The sequence below is a fragment of the Cladophialophora immunda genome (assembly GCF_000835495.1).
Source record: "Cladophialophora immunda strain CBS 83496 unplaced genomic scaffold supercont1.8, whole genome shotgun sequence".
Classification (NCBI taxonomy): Eukaryota; Fungi; Ascomycota; class Eurotiomycetes; order Chaetothyriales; family Herpotrichiellaceae; genus Cladophialophora; species Cladophialophora immunda.
The window spans coordinates 155,510-176,926 of record NW_015622548.1 but is presented as its reverse complement, the minus strand read 5'-3'; the positions used below and the strand labels follow the sequence as shown (position 1 = coordinate 176,926).

At 52.2% G+C, this 21,417-nt stretch overlaps 6 protein-coding genes across 8 annotated transcripts; 2 read left to right on the top strand and 4 right to left on the bottom strand.

Annotated features, from left to right (window-relative positions):
- Positions 1-416: 416 nt before the first annotated feature.
- On the top strand, positions 417-3,377 carry PV07_12135 (uncharacterized protein). The gene has a single exon (XM_016399631.1). It carries the CDS (start codon positions 686-688, stop codon positions 3,113-3,115), a length of 2,430 nt encoding a protein of 809 aa, XP_016242443.1. The 5' UTR covers positions 417-685; the 3' UTR covers positions 3,116-3,377.
- PV07_12134 (uncharacterized protein) lies at positions 3,148-5,355 on the bottom strand. The gene is made up of 2 exons (XM_016399630.1): positions 5,181-5,355; positions 3,148-5,126 (listed from the first exon to the last, which is right to left on the bottom strand). The coding sequence occupies exons 1-2, from the start codon at positions 5,268-5,270 to the stop codon at positions 3,588-3,590; spliced, it is 1,629 nt and encodes a 542-aa protein (XP_016242442.1). The 5' UTR covers positions 5,271-5,355; the 3' UTR covers positions 3,148-3,587.
- A 118-nt stretch (positions 5,356-5,473) lies between these two features.
- Positions 5,474-8,039, bottom strand: PV07_12133 (uncharacterized protein). The gene has a single exon (XM_016399629.1). It carries the CDS (start codon positions 7,870-7,872, stop codon positions 6,160-6,162), a length of 1,713 nt encoding a protein of 570 aa, XP_016242441.1. The 5' UTR covers positions 7,873-8,039; the 3' UTR covers positions 5,474-6,159.
- Positions 8,040-8,556: 517 nt separating this feature from the next.
- PV07_12132 lies at positions 8,557-12,284 on the bottom strand. Of its 3 annotated transcripts, none has more exons than XM_016399626.1 (3): positions 12,070-12,284; positions 9,487-12,013; positions 8,557-9,435 (listed from the first exon to the last, which is right to left on the bottom strand). In XM_016399626.1, exons 1-3 carry the CDS (start codon positions 12,154-12,156, stop codon positions 8,771-8,773), a joined length of 3,279 nt encoding a protein of 1,092 aa, XP_016242438.1. In that variant the 5' UTR covers positions 12,157-12,284; the 3' UTR covers positions 8,557-8,770. The 3 variants fall into 3 exon arrangements, with proteins under 3 accessions (XP_016242438.1, XP_016242439.1, XP_016242440.1); XM_016399627.1 differs by having other exon boundaries at positions 12,085-12,284; XM_016399628.1 differs by having other exon boundaries at positions 9,487-12,284.
- A 150-nt stretch (positions 12,285-12,434) lies between these two features.
- On the bottom strand, positions 12,435-13,834 carry PV07_12131 (uncharacterized protein). The gene has a single exon (XM_016399625.1). The coding sequence runs from the start codon at positions 13,559-13,561 to the stop codon at positions 12,629-12,631; it is 933 nt and encodes a 310-aa protein (XP_016242437.1). The 5' UTR covers positions 13,562-13,834; the 3' UTR covers positions 12,435-12,628.
- Positions 13,835-14,037: 203 nt separating this feature from the next.
- PV07_12130 (uncharacterized protein) lies at positions 14,038-16,609 on the top strand. Its single transcript, XM_016399624.1, has 4 exons — positions 14,038-14,271; positions 14,327-15,141; positions 15,239-15,249; positions 15,305-16,609. The coding sequence occupies exons 1-4, from the start codon at positions 14,214-14,216 to the stop codon at positions 16,545-16,547; spliced, it is 2,127 nt and encodes a 708-aa protein (XP_016242436.1). The 5' UTR covers positions 14,038-14,213; the 3' UTR covers positions 16,548-16,609.
- The last annotated feature ends 4,808 nt before the right edge of the window (positions 16,610-21,417 follow it).

Genomic DNA, 21,417 nt, shown 5'->3' with positions numbered 1-21,417 from the left:
CTCCCAGCTTCGATCTCAAACCCTTTGTAAGTTGCCACCTGTCTACTTCCCAGGCCAGTGAGTGACAGCGGCGTCTTGGTCAAGTTCATGACGCGAAGCGAGATTTTTGCCGTCCCTGATGATCCTGTCGGTGCACAGTCGCACCACGGTCTCGTATCCGCCTTCCGTAGCCACGCGGTCCTGGTCTCCGACGATTCCTAGTCGCTCTCGTCCATTCGCTCCAAGAGGCACTGCTTGCAATAGAGATGCGTTTGGGGAAAGGTACGCTCAGCGCACGTTGGAAGAGGGTTGGCCCAGACCCTTTGTTTGAGGAGTGTTCGCATCAAGTAGCGGACCACCAACCAGGTACGGCGACGATGCCCAACACCTCTCACGCCGCCACATTATCGGATGAGTACTGCCAAAACAATCAGTAGTCAACAAGCGAATCGTTCCTTTCGCTCTTTGTCGAGGTAGAAGAAGGCGCCCGGTTCAAGGACCTACGTATTTCAGTTGAGAGGAGAAGGTAAGCCGAGAGAGATCTAGAAAGTCTGCCGATATAATGACTAAGCCGCCGTATGATTGGAGCACTGGGACGAGGGTGGGGTCTGTGGTTTGTTTACTCCTCTTCCCAATCTGGCTCCTTGAACTTCTCGACAAAGCCGCAACTCATCCCAAGATATCTGACCTGCCCTGAGAAACAACAATGTCCGTGGCAGAGGTATTCCTAGATGCCCAGCGCTCCCTAGTGGGACATAAGACACTGGCAAAACGCCTGCGCCGTCTCGAAAACTCTCCAAACTTCGAGGCGCACATCAAACAATGCGTCTTCCGACTCCTCGATGTCGCCAAATCCGAACCAGCAGGGACCCGTGTCATCAAGTTTCTCACGGCGTATCTCGCAAGCGATGAGGCCTCAAATCAAATCTCCTCCACAATTCTGCTGGCCATCCTTCCCTTTCTCTGCGCCAAAGACAAGACGGTCAGATACAGAGCCACCCAACTCACCTGCCAGATCTTGGGTGTCCTGCAAGCTATCGACGACGATCTGTACAAGGTCATCAGACACGAGCTGATCAAGAGAATGAGAGACAAGGTCCCCGCCATACGACTCGAGGCGGTCATGGCGCTGGGTCGTCTGGTGGAAAGTGAAATGGAGGAAGGGGAGGACCAAGAATCGGATGAGGATGTCGCCCCTGGCTTGCTGGACAAACTGCTCGATGTTCTACAAAACGATACAAATGCAGACGTCAGAAGAGCGCTTCTGGTGAACATTCCGGCTACTCCAAAGACCTTGCCCTACCTGCTCGAGCGTGCTAGGGATCGGGATGCTCCGACTCGACGCGCCCTGTACGCAAAACTCCTTCCTAGACTGGGCGATTTTCGACACTTGTCCTTGTCCATGCGGGAGAAGCTGTTGAGATGGGGCTTGAGAGATCGCGACGAGAGAGTTCGCGGTGCGACCGCTCGCCTATTCAGAGAATGTTGGATTGAGAACTGTGCAAGGACCGAGGCTGAGAAATCTAGTGAAGCGAAGGATGAGAAGGAAGCTCACGTCGGCTTCTACGACCCAAGCATTCCGGCTCTATTAGAGCTTCTAGAGAGAATCGACACTCTGAACACCGGGAATGAGGATGGTGTTGCTCGTGAAGCTATGAGAGAGTTCTGGGCTGGTCGACCGGATTACCTCGATGCGGTCAGGTTCGACGACGATTTCTGGCACAATTTAACCCCGGAATCAGCCTTTATGGCGCGCACGTTCAATGATTACTGCCGGTCGGATTCGAACTATCAGGACATGGTTGAAGAGAAAATGCCAGAGGTTACACGTCTGGGGTTTCATCTCCAAAAACATATCAACGAGCTGGTCGCGAGGGTCCAAAACGCCAGTGAGTCGGATTCTGATGAAAAGATCGCACTCCAAGCGGAACAAGAGTTCATCGTGGAGCAGCTCTTGTACATTGCGCAGTCTTTGGACTACACAGATGAGATCGGCCGGAGGAAAATGTTTTCGTTGCTCCGACACGCTTTGTCCATGGCTGAATTGCCTGATGAATGCACCCGACTCGCCGTGGAAGCCCTACGACTTGTATGTAACTCGGATGCAGCTGGCGAGAGAGAGTTTACCTCGATTGTTCTCGAAGCTATCGCCGAAGTCCACGACAACATCGCTTCCTCCGACCTCGAAAATGAAGCAGAAGCGGACGAGGATGACAGTTTCGTCTCAGCCCGCAGCGAAGTCAGCGGCGACTCGACGCCTAGGAACGAACAAGCTAAGAGCAAGCGTAACAAGCATCTCACTGACGAAGAGCAAGAAGCCAAAGCGATCAAGGAAATTGTCATCAACATGAAATGCCTCCACATCGCTCAATGCATGCTGCAGAATGTCGCAGGCAATCTGCAATCGAACATTGACCTACGCACCATGTTCGACAACCTGGTGATTCCAGCCGTGCGATCCCACGAGGCTCTGATTCGCGAACGCGGAGTGCAATGCTTGGGATTGTGTTGCCTGCTTGAACCCAAGCTTGCCGACGAGAACATGCGGCTTTTCACTCTGTTGTTGAAGAGAGGACACGAGTCCCTGCAAGTCATGGCTCTGCAGATTCTTTGCGATATACTTCTCGCACGAGGTCCACCTTCCTCTGCGCATCCCGAATCCAGTGATCCTCCAGAGTCCCCTGTTGCCGCGACCGAAGCAGCGGACGACGTCCCTGCCACCGCCGCCACAACAGCCCCAAATAATAGCCACGGCAGCACACTCTCTGTGCTTCTCTCCCCCTTCATCAAAGCGCTTTCACAAACCTTCGCTGACGAAGTCCGCGCTACATCTACGGCGAGCTTGTGCAAACTCATGCTGTGCGGGTTCTACATGGGTAACGAGGAGTTGTTTGATCAAATCGTCGAAAGGGCAATCCACGGGGCGGCCAAGGGTTGGGAACTGTTGGAGAAGGTGAGGAACGCAGTTCTCGTGGACAAGGATCAGAGCAGAGGAAAAGGAGCCGACAAGAGTGGCGAGAAGGTCAAGGAGAGGGAAAGGGGAAGTAACGGAGTCGGCAGTGCGAGAACAAGCAACGAGGGTGTCGGGGATGCAGGTGAGCGAGTTGCCGTCGCCGCTGAGGGCGTGGAGATGTGAAGCTCGCCTCCGTAGAGAGATGGTTGACGCCTGAAGAATTAATGTTTACGTCTAGAGCAATGTTGTGTTATGGACAGGAGTGACATGGTGCCGTGTCTTGTATCGAGCAAACAAGATTGTCTTTGCATTTCAAGCCGCCAGTGACAGCCTCGTCCAGGACGAGAGGAATCATCAATCATGAGTATCCCATGTCCACCCAACTTTGCGATGATACATTTCCCCAAATAGGGGGAGGGCAGAACGCCAGTCCAGATGCTGTTAGCCTGAATCAATGTCAACTCAGGTGTACAGGCGTGCCGCACTTTTCCCAATGATCTGCCGTGTTCGCCTGTGCTGTGGCTTGCTTCTCTTGCTGCCTGCCATGCACACGTATGCAATTCAACACCATGCACAATGAATGGTTGGGCGGGGTGATGCGGTAGTATGTAATGGTAAAGACTGATCCGTCCATCAAGGGTATCATCTCTCTCTATCAAAGAATGCCCTGCTTCTGCAAATCCAGATAAATACGCTCGGGCATGACGTTGCCCTCGCCGTCCTCCATCTGCACGACCTGGTCGTCCTTGACCTCCTTCTCCCGCTTCTCCTTCTTGATCTTGTCCCAGAGTTTCAGCGCGTCCTCGATCCCCGTGATCTCGCGGAACAGGCTGAGGCCACCACCCCCCGCGGTGCCGGAGAGCGCGGAGCCCGTGATGCCCAGGCACTTGAGGCCGTAGGTGTGCCGTGCCTCGGAGAAGTGTTTGTCGAACGCCCGCCGGCCCATGTAGACGAAGTTACCGCAAATCTCGCAGTTGAACTCCACTCCCAGGCCATGCAGCTTGTAAAGCCAGTAGGGGATTGGCTTCCCATCCCAGGCCAGAGGAAGTTTCAACGGGTTGTAGATCTTCTCATCCCCTTCTGAATCAGACCCAGAGTCCTCTCCGCCTGTCCGCTTCTTCCCTGCTGCTTTCCGGTCGGACGCCGCAACGGCAGCATCGTCTTCGGCGAAGAGAGCGTCCAATTCGGCCTGCCGCTCTCGCTCCGTCATGCCTTGTTTGCGCTCAACATTCACGCGCGTGTTGCTCCGTTCGTTGGACAGGAAATCGGCGAGGGCGCGGATGCGGTGTTCGTGTGAAGCGATGGCGCGTTCTTTGAGCGCTGTGCCGGACAGGGAGGGAGCTATCGTAAGAGGTTTCGAGGGTGCGCCTGTGGCGCCATTCGTGGTGGCTTCGCCGTTACTGGTTGTCCGGGATTTCTTGGCCTCTGCGTTCTTGAGGTGCTTCTTGCCTGTCAAGTGCGACTTGTAGACATTCTGATTTGTAAACTCCTTTTCGCAGTCGGGGCACCACACTCCTGCGCCGGTGCCTTCGGTTTGGGGTCCCGAAGGCGCGGATGTGCTTTTGGATTCCTGATCTTTCTGCTCTTTTGTCCAGCCAGGCACTGTTCCCGCTTCCCAGGCTGCGTCGAAGTCCCGTTGGTATCTCAAAAATAATTTCGACAAGTCTTCTAGTGGCCTCGTCCTCCGGACAAAGCTTTCCAGATAGCTGTCGAGGTTGGCGACATATTGTAAATATTGGTCTGTGAGTTTGTTCTGACGTTTGATGGGTAGCCGAGGAGGTTCAAATGCGTCAAAGTTATCCAGATACTGGAGGTACGTCAGGCGCTTGACCCCGGGAATGTTGAGGTAGTCTTCGTGTAGTTGTGTCAAGTCCAGAAACCGGCCGTTCGACTCTTCTCCGCTAAACATGTTATCCACCTCCGAGGGAATGTATTCTCCTTCCTCGGGTCGCCGGCGCTTGTAGGCGCGCTCGAGATTCTCGACAGGCTCATTAGGGTAGCGACGATGGAAGTCTTTGACTTCTTCGAGCTGTTTGTAGAATTCTTCGAATGGTTCGCCGGTGGAGAGGGACTGGACTTCTTTCAGGCGGAGACCGTCTGCGTCTTTGTATATATCGAGTAGACGCTTGGATTGCTCTTGAATGCGACTGAGGAAGCCGTCTATCTGGTGGTCGCGGGTTAATCGGTCTTTTATCTGGAAAATGTGTTAGTGGCTGCACTTGGTTCATGGATCTGTGACCTGACTTACATTTTTGGGATCCTCTGCCACGCGGTCGGTGATTGCTTGCTCCAGCCGCTCCAGATCCTCATGGAGGAATCTTTGGTCTTCTAAAATCATCTTGTTCCGCAGTAAATGTGAGGTAGAGGCGCTATGGTAAACTCGATAACTGCAGGACGCGAAAGCGCAAGATTTTGGAGTTGCATGTCCATGCAAGCATACGGTGGAGTCTTGCGGCGGACAGTGGCAAACGAGTTTCTCAGCCTCGTTTCTCAGCCTCGTTTCTCAGCCTCGTCACTCGATTGGGAGTCCCGAAGCAAGGCTGGCAAATGCCTCCTCCGATTGCTAGTAGTCGCATTGTTGATATTGGCCCGTTACCACATACCAACCCTAAAAGTCATATATCATACACACTGCATGCTTTTCAACTCCGAAAAGGGTTCTCTTATTACGACCACTTTGCTTTCCCACCAGCCCCTCAGCTCCTGCGCCCGGCTGTAACCTGTCCTAGTATTTCCCAGCACCCTGTTACAGATATTACATTTTCGAGGGGTCAAATCGACTACCCTGTCACCGAAGAGAAGCGAAGGTCATTATACCTAAGACGTAGAGTGCGCTGAAGAAGATGTCAAAATACTGTACCAGACGCCTCCGCGCCGAGTAGACACGGGCTTTACCAAATCATATCCAATATGAATCGTTGAAAAACAGTCGAGAACCCACGTCCCTTTGTAACAGACCAAAAGGCCACAAACCAGGCAGCTGCTGTCCTTCGGGCGCCTTCAACGTCAAATCCCAGGTTTTTACCGCTCTGTCCTTGACGAACGCATTTTCCAGCAGAGTTTCAGATCACAACAAACCCAAGAACAAGCAATATGAAGACGCAGCAAAGGCCTGCAACGCCAGGAAAGAAGAATTAAAGTCGGTAGTCGCGTGTACCAAACGCGCTGAGTTGCTGAAGAGGATCAAGAATGTGCCCATCAGATCATTTGGACAAAAAGGCGCTTTCTCATGGGACATATCTTGGCAGCTGTTGGTCCGCGTCCGTGTCTGTCACTGTGATTGTTGCTGTCGCGGGTCCAGTGGTTTCTGGCAGACTCGGGTTTGTGGTTGGTAAATAGGCATCTGCCACAGCGTCATGGCTATCGTCTCGTCCTCTGGTGGACGAAATTTGATGGCGCCCTTGATACGAAGCTTGGACTGCCTCAAGACGTGCCCGTGCCCGATCTTCAGCTGCTTCTTCTGCTTTGGATTTATTGGGTTTCTTGCCGCCACCGATCCCTAGAGCGCCAATCCCGGCCCCGATGCTCGAGGGACTCGGTGGCCCAAACTTTGCTTTCTCCTTCTCGCCTGCGGCCCTGCCTTCATGGCTGCGGCGAGACCAAAATCCCGAGCTGGATCCAGATCCTGTGCTCTCCGTCGACAAAGCCTGCATGAGGTCTCCACCCAGTAGCAAATTGCCGTCTAATTCACTCTCCACCCGTACCGTAGCCGGAGGCAAAATGATGGCGATTTCAGGTCCGTTCTTCACCGAGGAGAACTTTTCCGTTTTCTCGGCGCACTCAATCTCGAGCTCCCACAAGAGTTGATAAGACCTTGAAACGTTATAGGTTGTGAAATTCGGGCACATGGGCGTCTCCAGACGAGAACCCAGCTTCGCGTTACCAAGATGAAGGTCGCACAATTTTCCGAGGTCAAGTGTCGCCTCCGAGGCGGTCGTTGTGCCATGCGTCATGATCAGTGGATGGTTTAGAGCTTTGGACGGCAACACGGGAATTTCATAGGTCTTGCTGTCGGGAAATGTGCCCGCCGCGCGGCAGCGAACATGCGTCTTCAACTCGATTTTGGCGGAGCGAAGAATTACGGTGGGAAGAGACGTCGAGGTGTCGATGGTAGTGTTTTCGGGGGACAAGTCCGGTGTCGCAGTGATCAGGAATGGGATGTGGTTTGGGTGGAAGAGCTGAATGATGCCAGGTGCTTGGACGGCCAAGCTGAATGAGAACCTGGGGATGGAGTCGCGCTGAAAGATGGAGCGGGCGCGATCCCTGAACCCGAGGCTGGTGCCTGCGTGTTCGGGCAGAAGCTTCAGCGTCGAGATGGTGAAGAGGCGTTGATCGGTGGTGAGGCTATAGTTCTCAATGGGTTCGGGGGTGGATAATGGGTGGAAGACAATGGGATAGCTGGACACCTTGCTCTGGGGTCCGCGGATATGGTGTAGACCTTCGGGTTCGGTCAGAGTCGCGTCGAGGACGTATTCAATGAAACACTCGGCCTGACGACCGAACATGTGTCTCCTGTGGTAGCACGAGGGTGGAAGAGTGAGGTCGAGGTTGTTCTCATCCGTGGTCGCCCGGTAATGATCCTTGGGCTTCCATCTCTCGCCGCTCAAGATACTCGTTGCTTCCGCGTGTTCGGGCACCACGAATTCAAACGGCCAGCTGAAGGATCCGGGCTTGTGGGTGTACTGGCCCTCGTACAGAAGCAACTCCTTCTTGAAGAGCTGGGTCCGACCCCGGTGGTAGGTGACGGTCTGGCCGTGCTGCTGGATGATCCGCGACTTTGCCCGGCCCCAGAATGAAACCACCAGCTTGCCAATAGCACTGTCGGCGGCAGTATTGAGGATCACTCGGCCGCTGATCACGTCGCCGGGCGAATAGTGCTGGCGAGTGTTGTTGAATTCGAACGAGAGGCCAGGCGAGTTTTCGGCCTTGGTGAGGCCCATCGTGGTGTCAAGTTGCTACCCAGTCGACGCCGGTCTGGTGGTGTTGGTGATGTCCTCTCGGTGCCTCTGTTGGTTGCGATATAACCCTGAATGACTGTTCACTTTCCATTTCTTCTTCCGTCGAGATCGTCATAATCATTGGGTATATAACCACCTCTTGTGAGTCAATTCCAGGGCTTGGAAAAGGGCTCGATTGATATCCCACTGACTTCAGGCCCCCCGATCCGAATACGCTACACTGCCCCCCGGAGACAGAGCTTGGGTACTTGGCTCGATCGAGGATTCGCCACTGGCTGGTCGTGGTAAGGCGCATTTTCTTGGTCGACGGTTGGCAATGGGGCTGAGGAATGGGACATTGGGGCTCACCTGTGGCGCCAACGGTGCGCCTGTTGGCAGACGCAGACGCATGGCCAGGCACAGCATTTCTCGGTTTTTCGTTGGTAGCAAGTGATGTCTTCGTCTCGGAGCCTTGCGAGCCTTGAGATCAGTGCCAATTCTGCACATATAAACATCTCTCACGTTCTTCGGGCTCCTAGCCAGTCGAATAATGGCAGCCTGTGTGTTTTTGTGATTCGCCCATTTCCCTCTGTCCGCATCAACCATCCGAATTGGTCATACCAGACCACAAAGCCAAGAGGTTACGCGCCCTCGTGCTCATTGTAACTACGCTCTCGACAACATCAATACGGCAATGCTTGTGTCTGTTACATTCATCTAGTAGTGTATTTTCGTTCCCACCCCGTTCTCGGATTGCTCATCCGTCGCTGTATGAACAATGTCAGCTCCTAACGAGCAACAACATGGTCCTCGATATTCTCTTGTCCCCCATGCCATCAAATTACAGCCAGATCGATTGCCTGGTCGGTGGGAAAGCTGCTGAAATCAATCAACGTCAACTTCACGCTCTTCCTTTCCCTTTCCTGCCACCTCGTGCTCCGCCACCGGGACCTCGCTTCTTCTTCGGTTCGTCGTCACTTTCAGGATCGACATCACCAGCGTCATCAGCCTTCTTTCTCTTGCCCTTCCCCTTCGAACTAGCCCCGCCGGCAGCAGAAGCACTTGCAGTCTTCTTCTTTGGCGCTTTGATGTATTTGTCTTTCTTGAGGTCCGAGTCGTCGTCATCATCATCGCCAGCCTCAGCTTCAGCTAAGAGTTCTTCTGCCTCCGACTCCTCGACTGCCTCTTCCAAGTCCGGTTTTTCCCTCTTGGCTCCTGCCTTTGCGGTGCCTAGGACATGGCTTGCCTTGACAAAAGGCATAGGGTGGCTCTGGAGATTGTACAATCTGGTAAATGATGCCTTGGTAGCGGTGTCGATTTTAATGCCGTCCATATCGTACTCTCCAACACCCAATTCTAGCACGGAATCGAAGTCTTCTTTGGTCAGGTAGTAAGAGTCCATGAAGTCAATGACATCCTGTACAGCATCCTTGCCTTCAGCTTTCAGGGTGCCGACTGTCTTGCTCCATATTGCTGGGAGATACTGCTGGCGAATCTCATGACGGTCGGCCGCGGTACGAAGCCGCATGTGTCCCTGTATCTCCTTGACAAACCGAGAGAGTTTCACTACGCAGCGGGTTAATACACAGATACATAAGACACGAGATTGCAACTTACTCTGCTTGCTGTTCTGCCCAAACCAAGTAGGGAAGCCAGCTTGTCCCCCAAGCATTCCGTAGACGTAGCTAGCAGGTCGGACAAAGCTGAAAATGGCGTGGACTGGCATCAAGCTCCATTGCTGCTGGGAGCCATGAATCATCCGATCAACGAGGTCACCGTCGGAAATGCTGGCAGCTGCGTTGTCTGCAAGCTCCAACAATTTCATCTCTCGCTCTTTGCCGCTGTAAGAGCTTGCAAGGGCGGGATTTGTCTTGAGGTAGTTCTCCTGGAGCATCAAGTAGCTCATCTCGTGATCATTAAAATACAATTCCGTTTTGTCGTTCAATGTCGCTGTCGAACTGGCTGCAAACATTTGTGGTCGCAGGATCTTATTCACAATATCCCAGGGCTTCAGAATCACATGTTTTTCCCATGCCTTCGACATGGCTTTGGTGTCGCTAAAATCGAGATCCTTGCTGTCGAGTTTGATGGTCGAAATCATGTTGATGATTTGACGAATGTCCCCATTGCAGCCCTCGATCAAGGCATTGATAATGGGTGTGGGTAATTTCATGCCTTCGCGGAATAGAATCGTGGCTATCCGGCCTCGAATCATATCCGTGGTTGGTCTTCGAAACTGAAACTCTGCTGTCACATTCGTAAGCGGTCTCATCTTTGGCTGATTCCGCTCATTGCAAATTAATATCATCGGGACGTTGGTTTTTTTTACGATGGAAGCCAAAGCACCCACACCACCACGGTCGCCGGCTGACATTCCATCCACCTCGTCCATGATCAGGAGGAGCTTTCGTTTCGATTGTTCGACTTTCTTGCCATCGCCAGCGAAATACCCGAGGAGAGATGTAGTATCCAGAACACCGGTCAGCCCAGTTTCAAGCAGCTTCTTGTTCCGGGTCTCGCTAGCATTGCTCTCGACAACATCATAGCCCTCAAGTTTGGCAACAAGGTGGGCAGCTGTGGTTTTGCCGACACCCGGAGGACCATGAAGCAAAGCTGCGCGAAAGACGCCCTTCCCATCGGCACCAGCCTTCTTGAAGTCTGATTTTGCGGCTTTCGGCCAATTACGAAGCCATTTCTGCAAGCCCTCAACCTGGCCCTTGTTTCCGCAGACAGCGCTCATCGTATCTGGAGCATACTTGTCTACCCAAAGTCTGTCGTCTACTCTGGGACCTTTTGGTTTGGTCGAGGGAATAGGAGCACCTGTTCGGGCCGCCGCAGCTTTCGCAATTTTGGTAGCCTCTTTTTGTCTCTCGCGCTCGCGTTCTTCCTCTTCTTCCGCCTGTTTGCGGACTTTCTCCTCTTCCTTGGCCTGTTTCTCAGCATAGGCTTCGGCAGCCTTCCCATCACCACCATTCGCGGGAAGCTGTCGAATGAGTGCAAAAAGACCTTCTTCATTGATTGTCTTGATGCCCAGCTGTCGGATAGTTTCGAGCTTTTTCGGTCCAGCATCAGCACCAATGACGACGTAGCTGGTCCGCTTCGATGGAGCACCCGTCACCTTACCACCATACTGTTTCACGAGGTTTTGTCCCTCTTCGCGGCCAAGCGAGTTCAGCACCCCAGTGAAGACGAAAGTCAGTCCAGCAAGGCAATTTTCTGCACCGACTGGAATATCAGCAGAGCCAGCTGCGGGTGGAGCCACGTTCGCATTGCCTCCGCCGTAGGTGAACTTTTTCTTGTCATCTCTTGGAGGTGGAGTCGGCGCTCTCACAGTAGGGATACTGTCGAGAATGTTCTGTATCTCCTTGCTTTCCTCCCTCTCTTCCTTTTTGGCTGACGCGCGGGGCTTCCGAGCAGCTGCCGATGCTGTAGTCCTTGGTTTCTTTTTTGGTGTGTCGTCGTCATCGTCCAGATCGTCCTCTTCCTCATCTTCAAGGTCTTTGGACTTCCGTTTGCGAGCGGAAGTAGGTTTGGCTGGTGCTTTCTTACGTCTCGCGTCACCAGGTCCATCATATGCGGGAATCTGCGCCATTTCGATATCATCATCGTCGTCATCATGATCCGCCTCGAGTTTTTTGTAGTGGCCATTGACAGCCTTGCTGACCTTCTTTTGTGGTTTCAGATCGTCTTCGTCTGTTCCTTCCTCGTAATCGTCGTCCACTTTCCTGCTCTTGAGGTCACTAAAAATGTCATCATCACCTTCACGATCGTCCATTAACACGAGAGCGGATTTCTCATCTTCGTCCTGTTCGGCGTAGTTCTTTCTGCTGGTCTTTCTGGAGGATCTTCTGCCAGTCGATGGTGTTCCACCATTGGTTTCTTTAGTGGGAGTCTTTGCGATACCGTTGGTGGTGGCAGTCTTGGTTCGTATCGGGGTAGACTTCGTAGGTTTTGCTTTCGTGGTAGCAAAGTAGGCTGAGCTGGTTGTCTCCTCTTCCACTGGTTCTTTGGCCGATTTCTTTGTCTTGGGAGTAGTAGGTTTCTTGGAGTTGGCACCGACTCCTTCGTCGTCATCATCATCTTCATCGTCGTCGGAAACAACTTTGCGTCGGCCGCGCTGTTTAGAAGTCACTTTCGTACCGTCCTGCCGCATGATCAGTCATCTATATTTGATGATCGGCTGAGTGAGATGGAGCCTACGGCACCGTTGCTAACCTTAGAGGCAGCAATCTTCGCCGAGGGTTTTGCCCCTCCACTTCCGAAGAAACTCCTGATATCTGATGGCATGTTGTGAGCAGGTCAATTGGGGGGAAGCAAGATGCCCAAGGTGAACAAGGAGGTCATGAATGAGAACAGAGTGCTGAAGAAAAGGGAACTTTGTGGTGCTTGATTGCAGTTCGGAAGGAGCAACTGAAATGCCGTAAAGATGCCGCTTTTCAATTCGAGATGGACGCGACGCGTAAAACCACTGTACGCGCTGCGGCGGAGCAAATCCGCTCAATGCGTACTACGCTCTGCGCCCTCTGGAGGAACCAACAGTCATTGAAGCGAATGAATGAGAATGACCGCTTTTCAGGAGGGATTCAATCTATGTCTAGTGACTGTATACAGCAGACAGCACCCGCCTCGCTTTTCGTGCATGAATAACCGATCTCTATTAGCAATCATTTTTGATACAAGATGTGCAGCAACGCCCAATCTGTTTCACCCATGCCATGAAAGCCTCCACATTGCACCCTTGAATCCTTCGTTATATGCGTCAGACCTTCTCGGGATCCTGTGACGAAGTGTACCACATGGCATGCTCTGTCTTCTGCTCGCTTTCTTCCGAGAGTCGACTGTAATCCCCGGCCTTTGTCGATCCATTTGGGATAAAGAACCGCTTGTCGATTCGGGTAAACGTCAAGATACAGAGCAGGATGATCTCGAGCGTGAAATTGAAGACGTAGAAGCAGGCCTTGGAATCGTACCAGGGGGGATTTGTGACTGGTCGCGGAGGCTCCCAGGTTATGCCAGCCTTGAATCCTGCTATCAACATGCACAAACATCCTGAAGAGGTAACAATGATCAACTTGCTCTTCATACCGCCTTCGCCGAAATTCTCTGCATCTTGTGACCTCGGTAAAAGGACCGCTAACGCGGTATGAACGACAGGAAGACAGGTGAAGACAAGGAGATAAGTGATCGCAGCCAGCTGGATATCTCGACAAGTCGATCTGGTGTGCGGGTTGAGCGTGTAGACCGAGAGGACAACGGAGGTAATGACCATGACGAGTGCCCCAAAAATGCCGATGTACAGGAACTTGTAAGCGGCTCGCAAGATCGGATTCCACCCAATTCGTGGCTGAGAGGCTCGTAGTATGCGTTGCGCAAGGATCAAGTTGATGATATAGACTATTAGGATGCCTGCATTCACAAAGATTTGTGCAGCAATTGCCAGTTGAACATCATGCGGTGACGTTGCCCACGCGATCCGCAGGCACAGCGTGACTATTCTGGCCATACAGAAGCCGAACAGAAGCGCAGAGGGGATAAACTTGTGGTTTTTGCGGCGATTGAGTTGAAAGATGGTCATATTCGTAGTCGCGAAGCAAACATATACGAGGATGAAGACAGCGTCCGCTGGAATGTCTGTGGTGACTGTCGGGATGCCACCTATCCCGGCTGTTTTCGAAGGGTATGGGCCACCCATTGCGCTGGTGAGTTGCGACGATAACACTCGGGTTGCGTTGGGGTTGTAGTGTGTACAGTCAGATGTTGACACAGTGTTGCCGTTGTATGTTGCCTATGGTCATTTCTTTCTAGTGGGCGTCCCATGTTATATACCTCTAGTCCTCCTGCCATGACGCAGGCGGACCACAAAGACGCGAGATCGAACAAAAGAAAGGAGGGGTTTCGATTCTCGCTGGGCGCTAGCCTCAGAGTCGGCAAGGCCACGATCTGCTCGCCGGTCTTTGGTGATGGTTGAACCGTGGATGATATCAAAACAGCCACCGCAAGCCAATCGAAGCCGAAGTCGAGAGGTGCAAGACGGAATCTCGCAACACAAACGGAGCCGCGGGTATGAAGCACAGCCGCGACTTTGCCTGAAACGGAAACTTGGCATTTCTCATTCGGTTTCGCTTCCTTCCGAGATCCGAGCTGCGAACATCACCATCAGTCTGACATGGACAAACCCCCCTGGCTGCGTCGAATGCAAAAGTGCCCTGCGCTACAAGCCGAGAAACGATCCCTTGTCAGACGCTACGAATCTTCTTGTCCGAGCCGGATCTCTCTTTCCTCCGCTACAATCGAGCGACCTTTCTAACCCCTCGCACGGATCGCTGCTGAGTAACAGTGCGACTATGTCACAACCTGAGGTGCCAAAACAAGCCCGGAAGGGAACCAAAAGCTGTAGCGAGTGTGCGTTGTCGCCATAGGACTTACATCCCAAGCTTCCTGTTCTGATGATATGCAGGTAGGCGCCGCAAAATTCGCTGTATACGACGGTCCGAAGAGGCAGAATCATGTCGAAGCTGTGAAGACCGAGGCTTGAAATGTGTTGCACAGGTATACACTTCTCGGCCAGTCCACGAGCAGAGATTGCCGTCGCGCCATCGGATTGCGCTCCTGGAGTCCGAGGTCGCCAGTCTTCGCAACGCTGTGCGTGAGATCCAATCGAAGTTGGGTTACCAAACAACAGACTTCGCAAGACCAGCTTCTATTCTGCCAACCAGCAGCCCGGGAGATGATGGCTCCGACGATGAGTCCAATGGCTCTGATGTCCTGGCGACAGAACAACCTTTGCATCTCCGTTCGCTTTTCCAGAATGACTGGCTGAGTGGGGACTTTGGCCGACAAGACCAGCAACTACAGGAACGCAAGGCCAAGGCATCCGCCCATCTGCTGGACCTCGCCAGGCAGACACTACAGCAGCTAATCCCTCAAAGAGAAGATGTTCTGGATATGGCTAGAACGGCCTCGAAATGGATTGATCTGGTTCATGCCATGCTTCCCCAGCCATTTGCGGTGAAATCTCAGCGAGAACTCCTGGACAGCTATGAGAGCATGTGCGCGCCTGATGCCGATGCCATGAGCTTAGCATCATGGCTGCTTGATCTTGCTGTGACGGCTCAACAAGAGCCACAAGATCAAGGAAGTCCTGCAACATCGCTCAGAAGATTTCACAGAATCTCTGACTTCTCCCGCGCAATATCTGATGCAGTGGAGAATACGCTAATATCCCACGACCGACTAATGGGAACAACACAAGGATTAGGAATGGCGATGCACGTAAGTCTTTCCTCTCTTTAAAATAACTGGATCGAGTCCCGTCAAACCATTGTCATCCCAACCTCCTCTGCAAACGCACGCTAACAAAACCACACAGTTCCTGAGACTGTAAGAACTTTCAGTCAACCTTTCTGTCCCCGGGACGTACTGACGAGCGCTGTAGTCAAATAAGCCAAGGGAATTTCCAGAAGGCATGGATCCGCATGCGACACTTTGTAGCAATGGCAGAGCTTCTCGGGCTGCCAAAAGCGTCTCAAGGCGTTCAGCTTAGCGGCATCGCTGGCCCACCCGATCAGTTGCAGCTTCAGAAAATCCAGCTCTGGGAATTTATGTGCTCTGCAGAGAGATTACTTTGCATGATTATCAATCGTCCGCCTGCCACTCGGCGCTTCGAACACACAAATGCACAACCTCTAACAATCAACGGCATGGTCCAAGTCCACGTATACCTCAACAGATTGACGGACATCACAGCAAAGTTCCACACCCTCGACGACCTCAGCGCCGCCCATGGATCTAGCGCACAAGCGTATGCGTACGCTCTAGAGCTCGACCGAGAGTTGCGAGTTCTTGCTTCTCAGACTCCAAAAACCTGGTGGGATCAGGACTTTGCGCTTGTCAAACCAGAAAGTCTTTGTCAACTTCTACATTATTATTTCCTGATGAGAGTCCATTTGCCCTTCACCATGCGCCAGGACCCAGCCGAGGGAAACATGTACAGCCGCTTGACTTGCATGGAAGCTTGTGAAGCAGTTGCGCAACGCTATCAACACCTTCGCCGAATGCTCCCATCTGGCTTTTTTCTTTCTCCGATCATGGATCTACAAGCAATCACCGCAACCATTGTTCTCCTCCTCACATCCCATAGCGGACCTTCCAGCAATCATCTTGATTCAGAGGCGAATAAGGCCAGAGTACAGGGCATTGCAGCACAAGTGCTCCAGGTCATGGACGCAAAGTCTCGTGATGCAGCTAATGCCAACTTTTCCCGGCTCGGCGCTGCGACTATTCGCTCCCTCAATGCTCTACTTCAGCAAACCGGCGATGCCACAAGTTCTCGTCAGTTGAATTTGAAGGTTCCATTACTCGGAAATGTCAACGTGCGCCGGAATATCGACCCTTCACAGACGTCATCCACGGCAAACCAGCAGCCCTTCCAGGTTCAACAAGATACCGGCCTATGGAGAGCGCCCGAGCAGATCCTGCACCAGCAGCCTGGCGTCACGCCCGTGAACACCGGCCCTCAACTAGCCTTGACGCAGACGACGGCGGAGTGGGAATTGAATCCTCTTTCATGGTCTTTCGACACCCATGACAATTTCTTTCAAGATGCCTTCATGGCAGATGCGTTTGATCAGACTGGGATGTGGCAGACCGATTACAGTAGCTTCCATGCTAATACGTAGGTGGCCAGATGTTGCGCACAAGAAAGCTCAGACTGAAGGTAGAAATGTCCTCAAGTAGTAATAATGAAGCTGGACAAAGTTCAGCCTGCTTTGACGTCCCACACACCATCATGAAGACGGCGGATGAACTACAACTTGCTTGTGAGAAGCTAACGCCTTACAACTTCCCAATATGTCCATCACTCGACACTTATTAGCTCCTCCAGTATGCCTATGTACCGACAGCAGGGGAGGAACGATAGCTCTGTAAAAGAGAAAAGCACTTCTCCTTCTAGCTAGATTCCTCAAATTATCCTTCGTGTGACTAACTAGACGCGGCATTTGAATAACTTTCTTCGAGACTATTATAATTTACAGCATCTCAGCGTATTAGTCTCGGTCTAATTATAGTCGTTAGAGCTCTCTAATACTCCGAATGATAGTACATGTACTGACCTGACTACCCAAGTTTAGAAAAATTATCTATTCCTATAACTATATGAATCTTCGCATTTGATTATTTCGCAGCCTCGGGCTTGCGCTCGGGTCCACATGGCCACAAATCGCCAACCAGACGGCTTTCTTCAACTCCTCATGCGCAGCTGAAAGCTCCACCGACGGTTCCATCGTTGTAGGCATCGACGATGCTTTTGATCGTGGTATACGTGCCGGCAACGGTGATGAAGGAACCGAGGGCAATCACGGCAAAGTGAAGTCCGCACACAGTCTTTTTCCTCCAGTTGGCTCCGTGGTTGCCCCGGTCCATGTAAAGCCCCATGAAAGCTGGAATGACGAGCTTTGTACGACATATCAGGTTAGTCGGGTTGTTTCCTTTTTTGAAGAAGTGGGTGTGGAAGGCTTACACAAGTCGGAGCACAGCAGAGAGATCCGATCAGACCGAGCAGGAAGCTGAAGAACGGGATGGCCTCCGCCACGATGAAGGACAACAACGTTATTCCAAGGGTTGATCCTCTGGAGATTTCCGTGTCAGTAGGTCTGTTCAACTCGGTCGAATAGAGACAACCTACAGCCAAGTGCTCCAGTGAACGAGACTATTGCTCTGTAGGTGAGGAGAGTTGCGAAGGATTTTCACGAAAAGCTATCCAGTGGTCCCGTTAGCAATCTTGCACCTTGGTCTGGAGTAGACGATACCGACAAATTTAGCCGCCATGTGAACCCATAAGGTAGAGGTCATGATGAACCCGGGAATGGAAATGCCAAAAGCGATCTTCTCGATCTTGCCTCCGGCACTTGCCAGTGACGGACTGGCCACATACTGACCGCAGTAGCTGAAAGGTTGTTCAGTCGAGATGTCCCACGAGTACAATAGTCGAACTTACACATAAACCACCGTGCCAAAGGTGATATAGCAGACTGACAAGGCTGCTTGAGAGCTAAACAATGCCTTGGGATAGGATTTGGGCCTTCTCATCTCCGCAATGACCGGCATGAACGTTGGGGTCGCGCCGTAACCAGCTATACCGCGAGTTCAAGTCAGCTACAACTTCTGACTCCTCAGGTTCTAGAACTCTCCGTCTTACAGAAGAGATTGAGTGTTGCAGTAAGTCCGGCGACAAACCCTGGTGACCCAACGGCGATCACACCCAAATCAAATGGGCCTGTCTTCGGTGCTGCGGCTGGCCTGGAGACTTGTGTGACACCGACACTATAACGTTACTCTCGTCAGCGTAATCTCCCATCAATTAGTGTCGCTCTCAGAAAGACTCACACTACAATGAACACAGCCGTAAAGATGGACGCAAACCCTATCCAGGTCAAAACGGCCAATTTGTCCAGTGTTCGGATGCTTGAAACAAGGCCGGTACATATGGCTGCAACGACGGTCCAGACGACCGTGCAGGCTTTGCCATCAGCGAGAATCTTTAGTCCTTGCGCCAGCCCAATAAATCCTGAGCCGGCAGCCAAGCTATGTGAGGTCTGTCAGGACTTTGTCTTTTGTTTTCGGGTTCCTTTGAATTCTCACATCCAAGTCAACAAGAACAGGCCGCCAGCGACCTCGCGAGCGACCGGGCCACCCATGATAGCGGCGGCGTCGGCGATGTTGTGCACTCCGCGATACTTCATGCGGAATAGGTACATGATGTAGGCGTAATCTTGAACCAGGTCGTGAGCAAGTGCCAGATATGCTGATCCGACGGGAGACGCGACTTACAGGTAGTCATCGAGCCCCAGCCGAAAAGGATGCAGATACCGGGTCCGTAGCCGGTCACGTTTAGGGCATAAGGAATTCCCAGCACACCTGTTGCGAAGCAGAGTTTCATGAGGATAATGCCCGCCCGAATCCTGGTTTTCCACGTTTGTGTAAGTGAGTCTGTCTCCATGTTGCCAACTTGGAGGAAGTGTCGTACCATCCCAACGTCCGAAACTCAGCCACGCCAGTATGACTCTTGAAGACCTCGCCGTCGTCTTCGCTCAAGTCTGCCTTGAGAATGTTGTCTTGAACGGACTCCTGGACCACTCCGACATCGATCTTCTCTCCGCCCTCTTGAGCAGTGGCCATCTTGGAGTCCTGCATGGTAGATGGGATTGAGATTTGTTCTGGACTCGGCAGGATTGCTTGAATGGAAGTAAGCGAGAGTTAGGATAGGTGGTTGGGGGGCGCCGGAGGTAGTATATCAAGTTCGCGAGACTCTTTATCTCTCCCCGATCGTGCCCCGTGCGCGAGTTATATGGAGATTCGAGAGACTGGACTTGGTATTCAACAGACTTTTATTTTGAGCCGGCCCCGTCAAAAGCAGTGTCTAGGCCCTGGCTAGGATGCCGTGCTTAAGGAAGCTCACGGTTGGTAGATAACCAATTGAAGTTGATAAGTAGAACGGGCTCCGGATCGTGTTATAGGTCTTACGGCCAAACCTATCTCATTTCAAGTGATGGTAGGCAGAGTACCATATCACCACAACCAATCATGGGCCTGCGGAGCCCCTTCCAGATTGGTACTCAGCCTCCTATCGCCAATTGGCGGACGTATTGACCAACAGGCCCTCAGAAGGCTGTTCTTATCATTGAACCGAACGCCAAACTCCGACACCGCAGATTTCCGAGTTCCCGGGATGGTGGCAGCAATGGTCGCGGTATACTACAGATGCCGTTGTCGCTCATTCTCCGGAGCCACAAATAGCGGCAAGTACAACATCGCCCGCTGGTCTAGATCTGCTGCAGACCGTGCGAGGGCTGGATAATGGAGCCTCGACCACTTCTCTGAGCGCATGGGAGTCGACTTTCGCTCGCGCCTTGCCAGCCTTCCTGCCTTGAGCTTTTACTTCCCCATGCCGATTCCAAGCCCAGGATTAGGAGACGTTGAAGATGGTGATCAAAACGACACCGCAGATTCTCAAGCGAGTCAGCATTCGCTGGCCTCCTGATCCTGCTTTTGAAGACACCGAGACAATCGCACTTAACGTTGCAGGATATTATATGGACTTGCGCGTGACATTGGCGGAACCCTTGGGGAAGATCCGCGTAGGTCACCTTCGTCCGTCACGGGAAATCTGAGGTCCTGGCAAGATGAGCGACCGAGATCGCCAGAAGTCCGAACAACGGAGGGACTGACACTTTCTCGCAGTAACGTTTCGGTGGACCCGCATCATCGATTCACTTGGGAGCCGTCGTTCTGACGAGGCTTCGTTCAAGGAAATGGAGACCGGGGATGATCTGGAGACGGGACAGTTTGACAAGGAAGGAAACGGAGTTCCTGAAGATTACGAGGAGGTGTGGCACGATGTGACCGGGAAAGCTGAATCTGACAACTCTGCATGGATATTGCAAAGCGTCGACGGTTCCATGTTTCTTGGAAAGGTCGGCGACATCTTCTTGGGGATGCAGCAAAGAGGAGGGAATTTCGCCGTGAGGAAAGAGGTCTACACGTCGGAGACTGGTGAATGGGATGGTGTATTTGAAGCTGGTCTCGTACAATCCATCCCTAGAGCTGTGGATGTGCTGCGCGAACTTGACCAAGGGGAAGGGAAGACTGCAGAGCAAGGGCAAGCAGTCTGTGTCTGTAACAGCGAATATATCGTTCGAGGTACTGGTCGATGGATCGAGGAATGATAATTGATGCTTATTTTATGGCCTGGGCAGGATACCATCAACCATTTCGAGCTTCTGATTGACAATTTACACCTTGAATTTCTAAAACCTAGTGACAAGCACTCGAGGACCGTTTCTCGAATAATATTTGCTGGAGAAGGATGTATCACGAAAATCAGCCTATCACCAGACTACAGGCAAAATCCTCCGTCGAAACTGATAATCCTGTATTTGGACCAATTTAACACTACAGCTGGATCTGCCAGCTTACAAGAGCTTTCAAAACATTGTCTCTGATCTGATCCCATCCTAGGTTCACTGCTCCAACCCAATCCTCATGCTGCGTCGCAGATACTATGTCGTGGGTCCATTTTTAGCTTCAGGGGAATGTTTCTGCCAGATCTGAAAACCTCGTGGCACTTGGTTGTCGTCGGATATCGAACCGACTGAGCCGTCGCAATCCGATCCGAGAAGTAGTTCTCCACGCATCTCGAGTTCCGAGCCGCCCCAGTTGATCGGTGGTTGTCACAGAAACTCTTGGTTGACGGGTTATTATGCTTTTACACTCTATAATAATCTGCTCCGAAGGTATGAATTGTGTGATGATTCATCAATGTATTTCGCTTACAAGATGCGGTCGTCAATGAAGCGGGCGAGTGCGCAAAGCAAGCCGTGCATGGTTTGGAGTAGTGGCCAGAATGATTCCTCAACCTAGACTATAAGTTTTCCTAGCTTGTGGGCGCGATTCTGCTAGTTGGGAAAGTGTTTCTTGTTGAACGCACCCACCACCTTTCTGGTCTCCTTAACGATATCGATGCAGCCAGGACTGTCCGAATGACAACAT

Bases quoted from the DNA above. Each gene is read 5' to 3' on its own strand.
- PV07_12135 (XM_016399631.1), top strand. From the start codon at position 686: ATGTCCGTGGCAGAGGTATTCCTAGATGCCCAGCGCTCCCTAGTGGGA.
- PV07_12134 (XM_016399630.1), bottom strand. From the start codon at position 5,270: ATGATTTTAGAAGACCAAAGATTCCTCCATGAGGATCTGGAGCGGCTG. The intron at 5,127-5,180 runs GTAAGTCAGGTC...CACATTTTCCAG, and splicing joins TGGCAGAGGATCCCAAAAAT to ATAAAAGACCGATTAACCCG.
- PV07_12133 (XM_016399629.1), bottom strand. From the start codon at position 7,872: ATGGGCCTCACCAAGGCCGAAAACTCGCCTGGCCTCTCGTTCGAATTC.
- PV07_12132 (XM_016399626.1), bottom strand. From the start codon at position 12,156: ATGCCATCAGATATCAGGAGTTTCTTCGGAAGTGGAGGGGCAAAACCC. The intron at 12,014-12,069 runs GTAGGCTCCATC...ATCATGCGGCAG, and splicing joins CTAAGGTTAGCAACGGTGCC to GACGGTACGAAAGTGACTTC. The intron at 9,436-9,486 runs GTAAGTTGCAAT...CCCGCTGCGTAG, and splicing joins TGGGCAGAACAGCAAGCAGA to TGAAACTCTCTCGGTTTGTC.
- PV07_12131 (XM_016399625.1), bottom strand. From the start codon at position 13,561: ATGGGTGGCCCATACCCTTCGAAAACAGCCGGGATAGGTGGCATCCCG.
- PV07_12130 (XM_016399624.1), top strand. From the start codon at position 14,214: ATGTCACAACCTGAGGTGCCAAAACAAGCCCGGAAGGGAACCAAAAGC. The intron at 14,272-14,326 runs GTGCGTTGTCGC...GATGATATGCAG, and splicing joins AACCAAAAGCTGTAGCGAGT to GTAGGCGCCGCAAAATTCGC.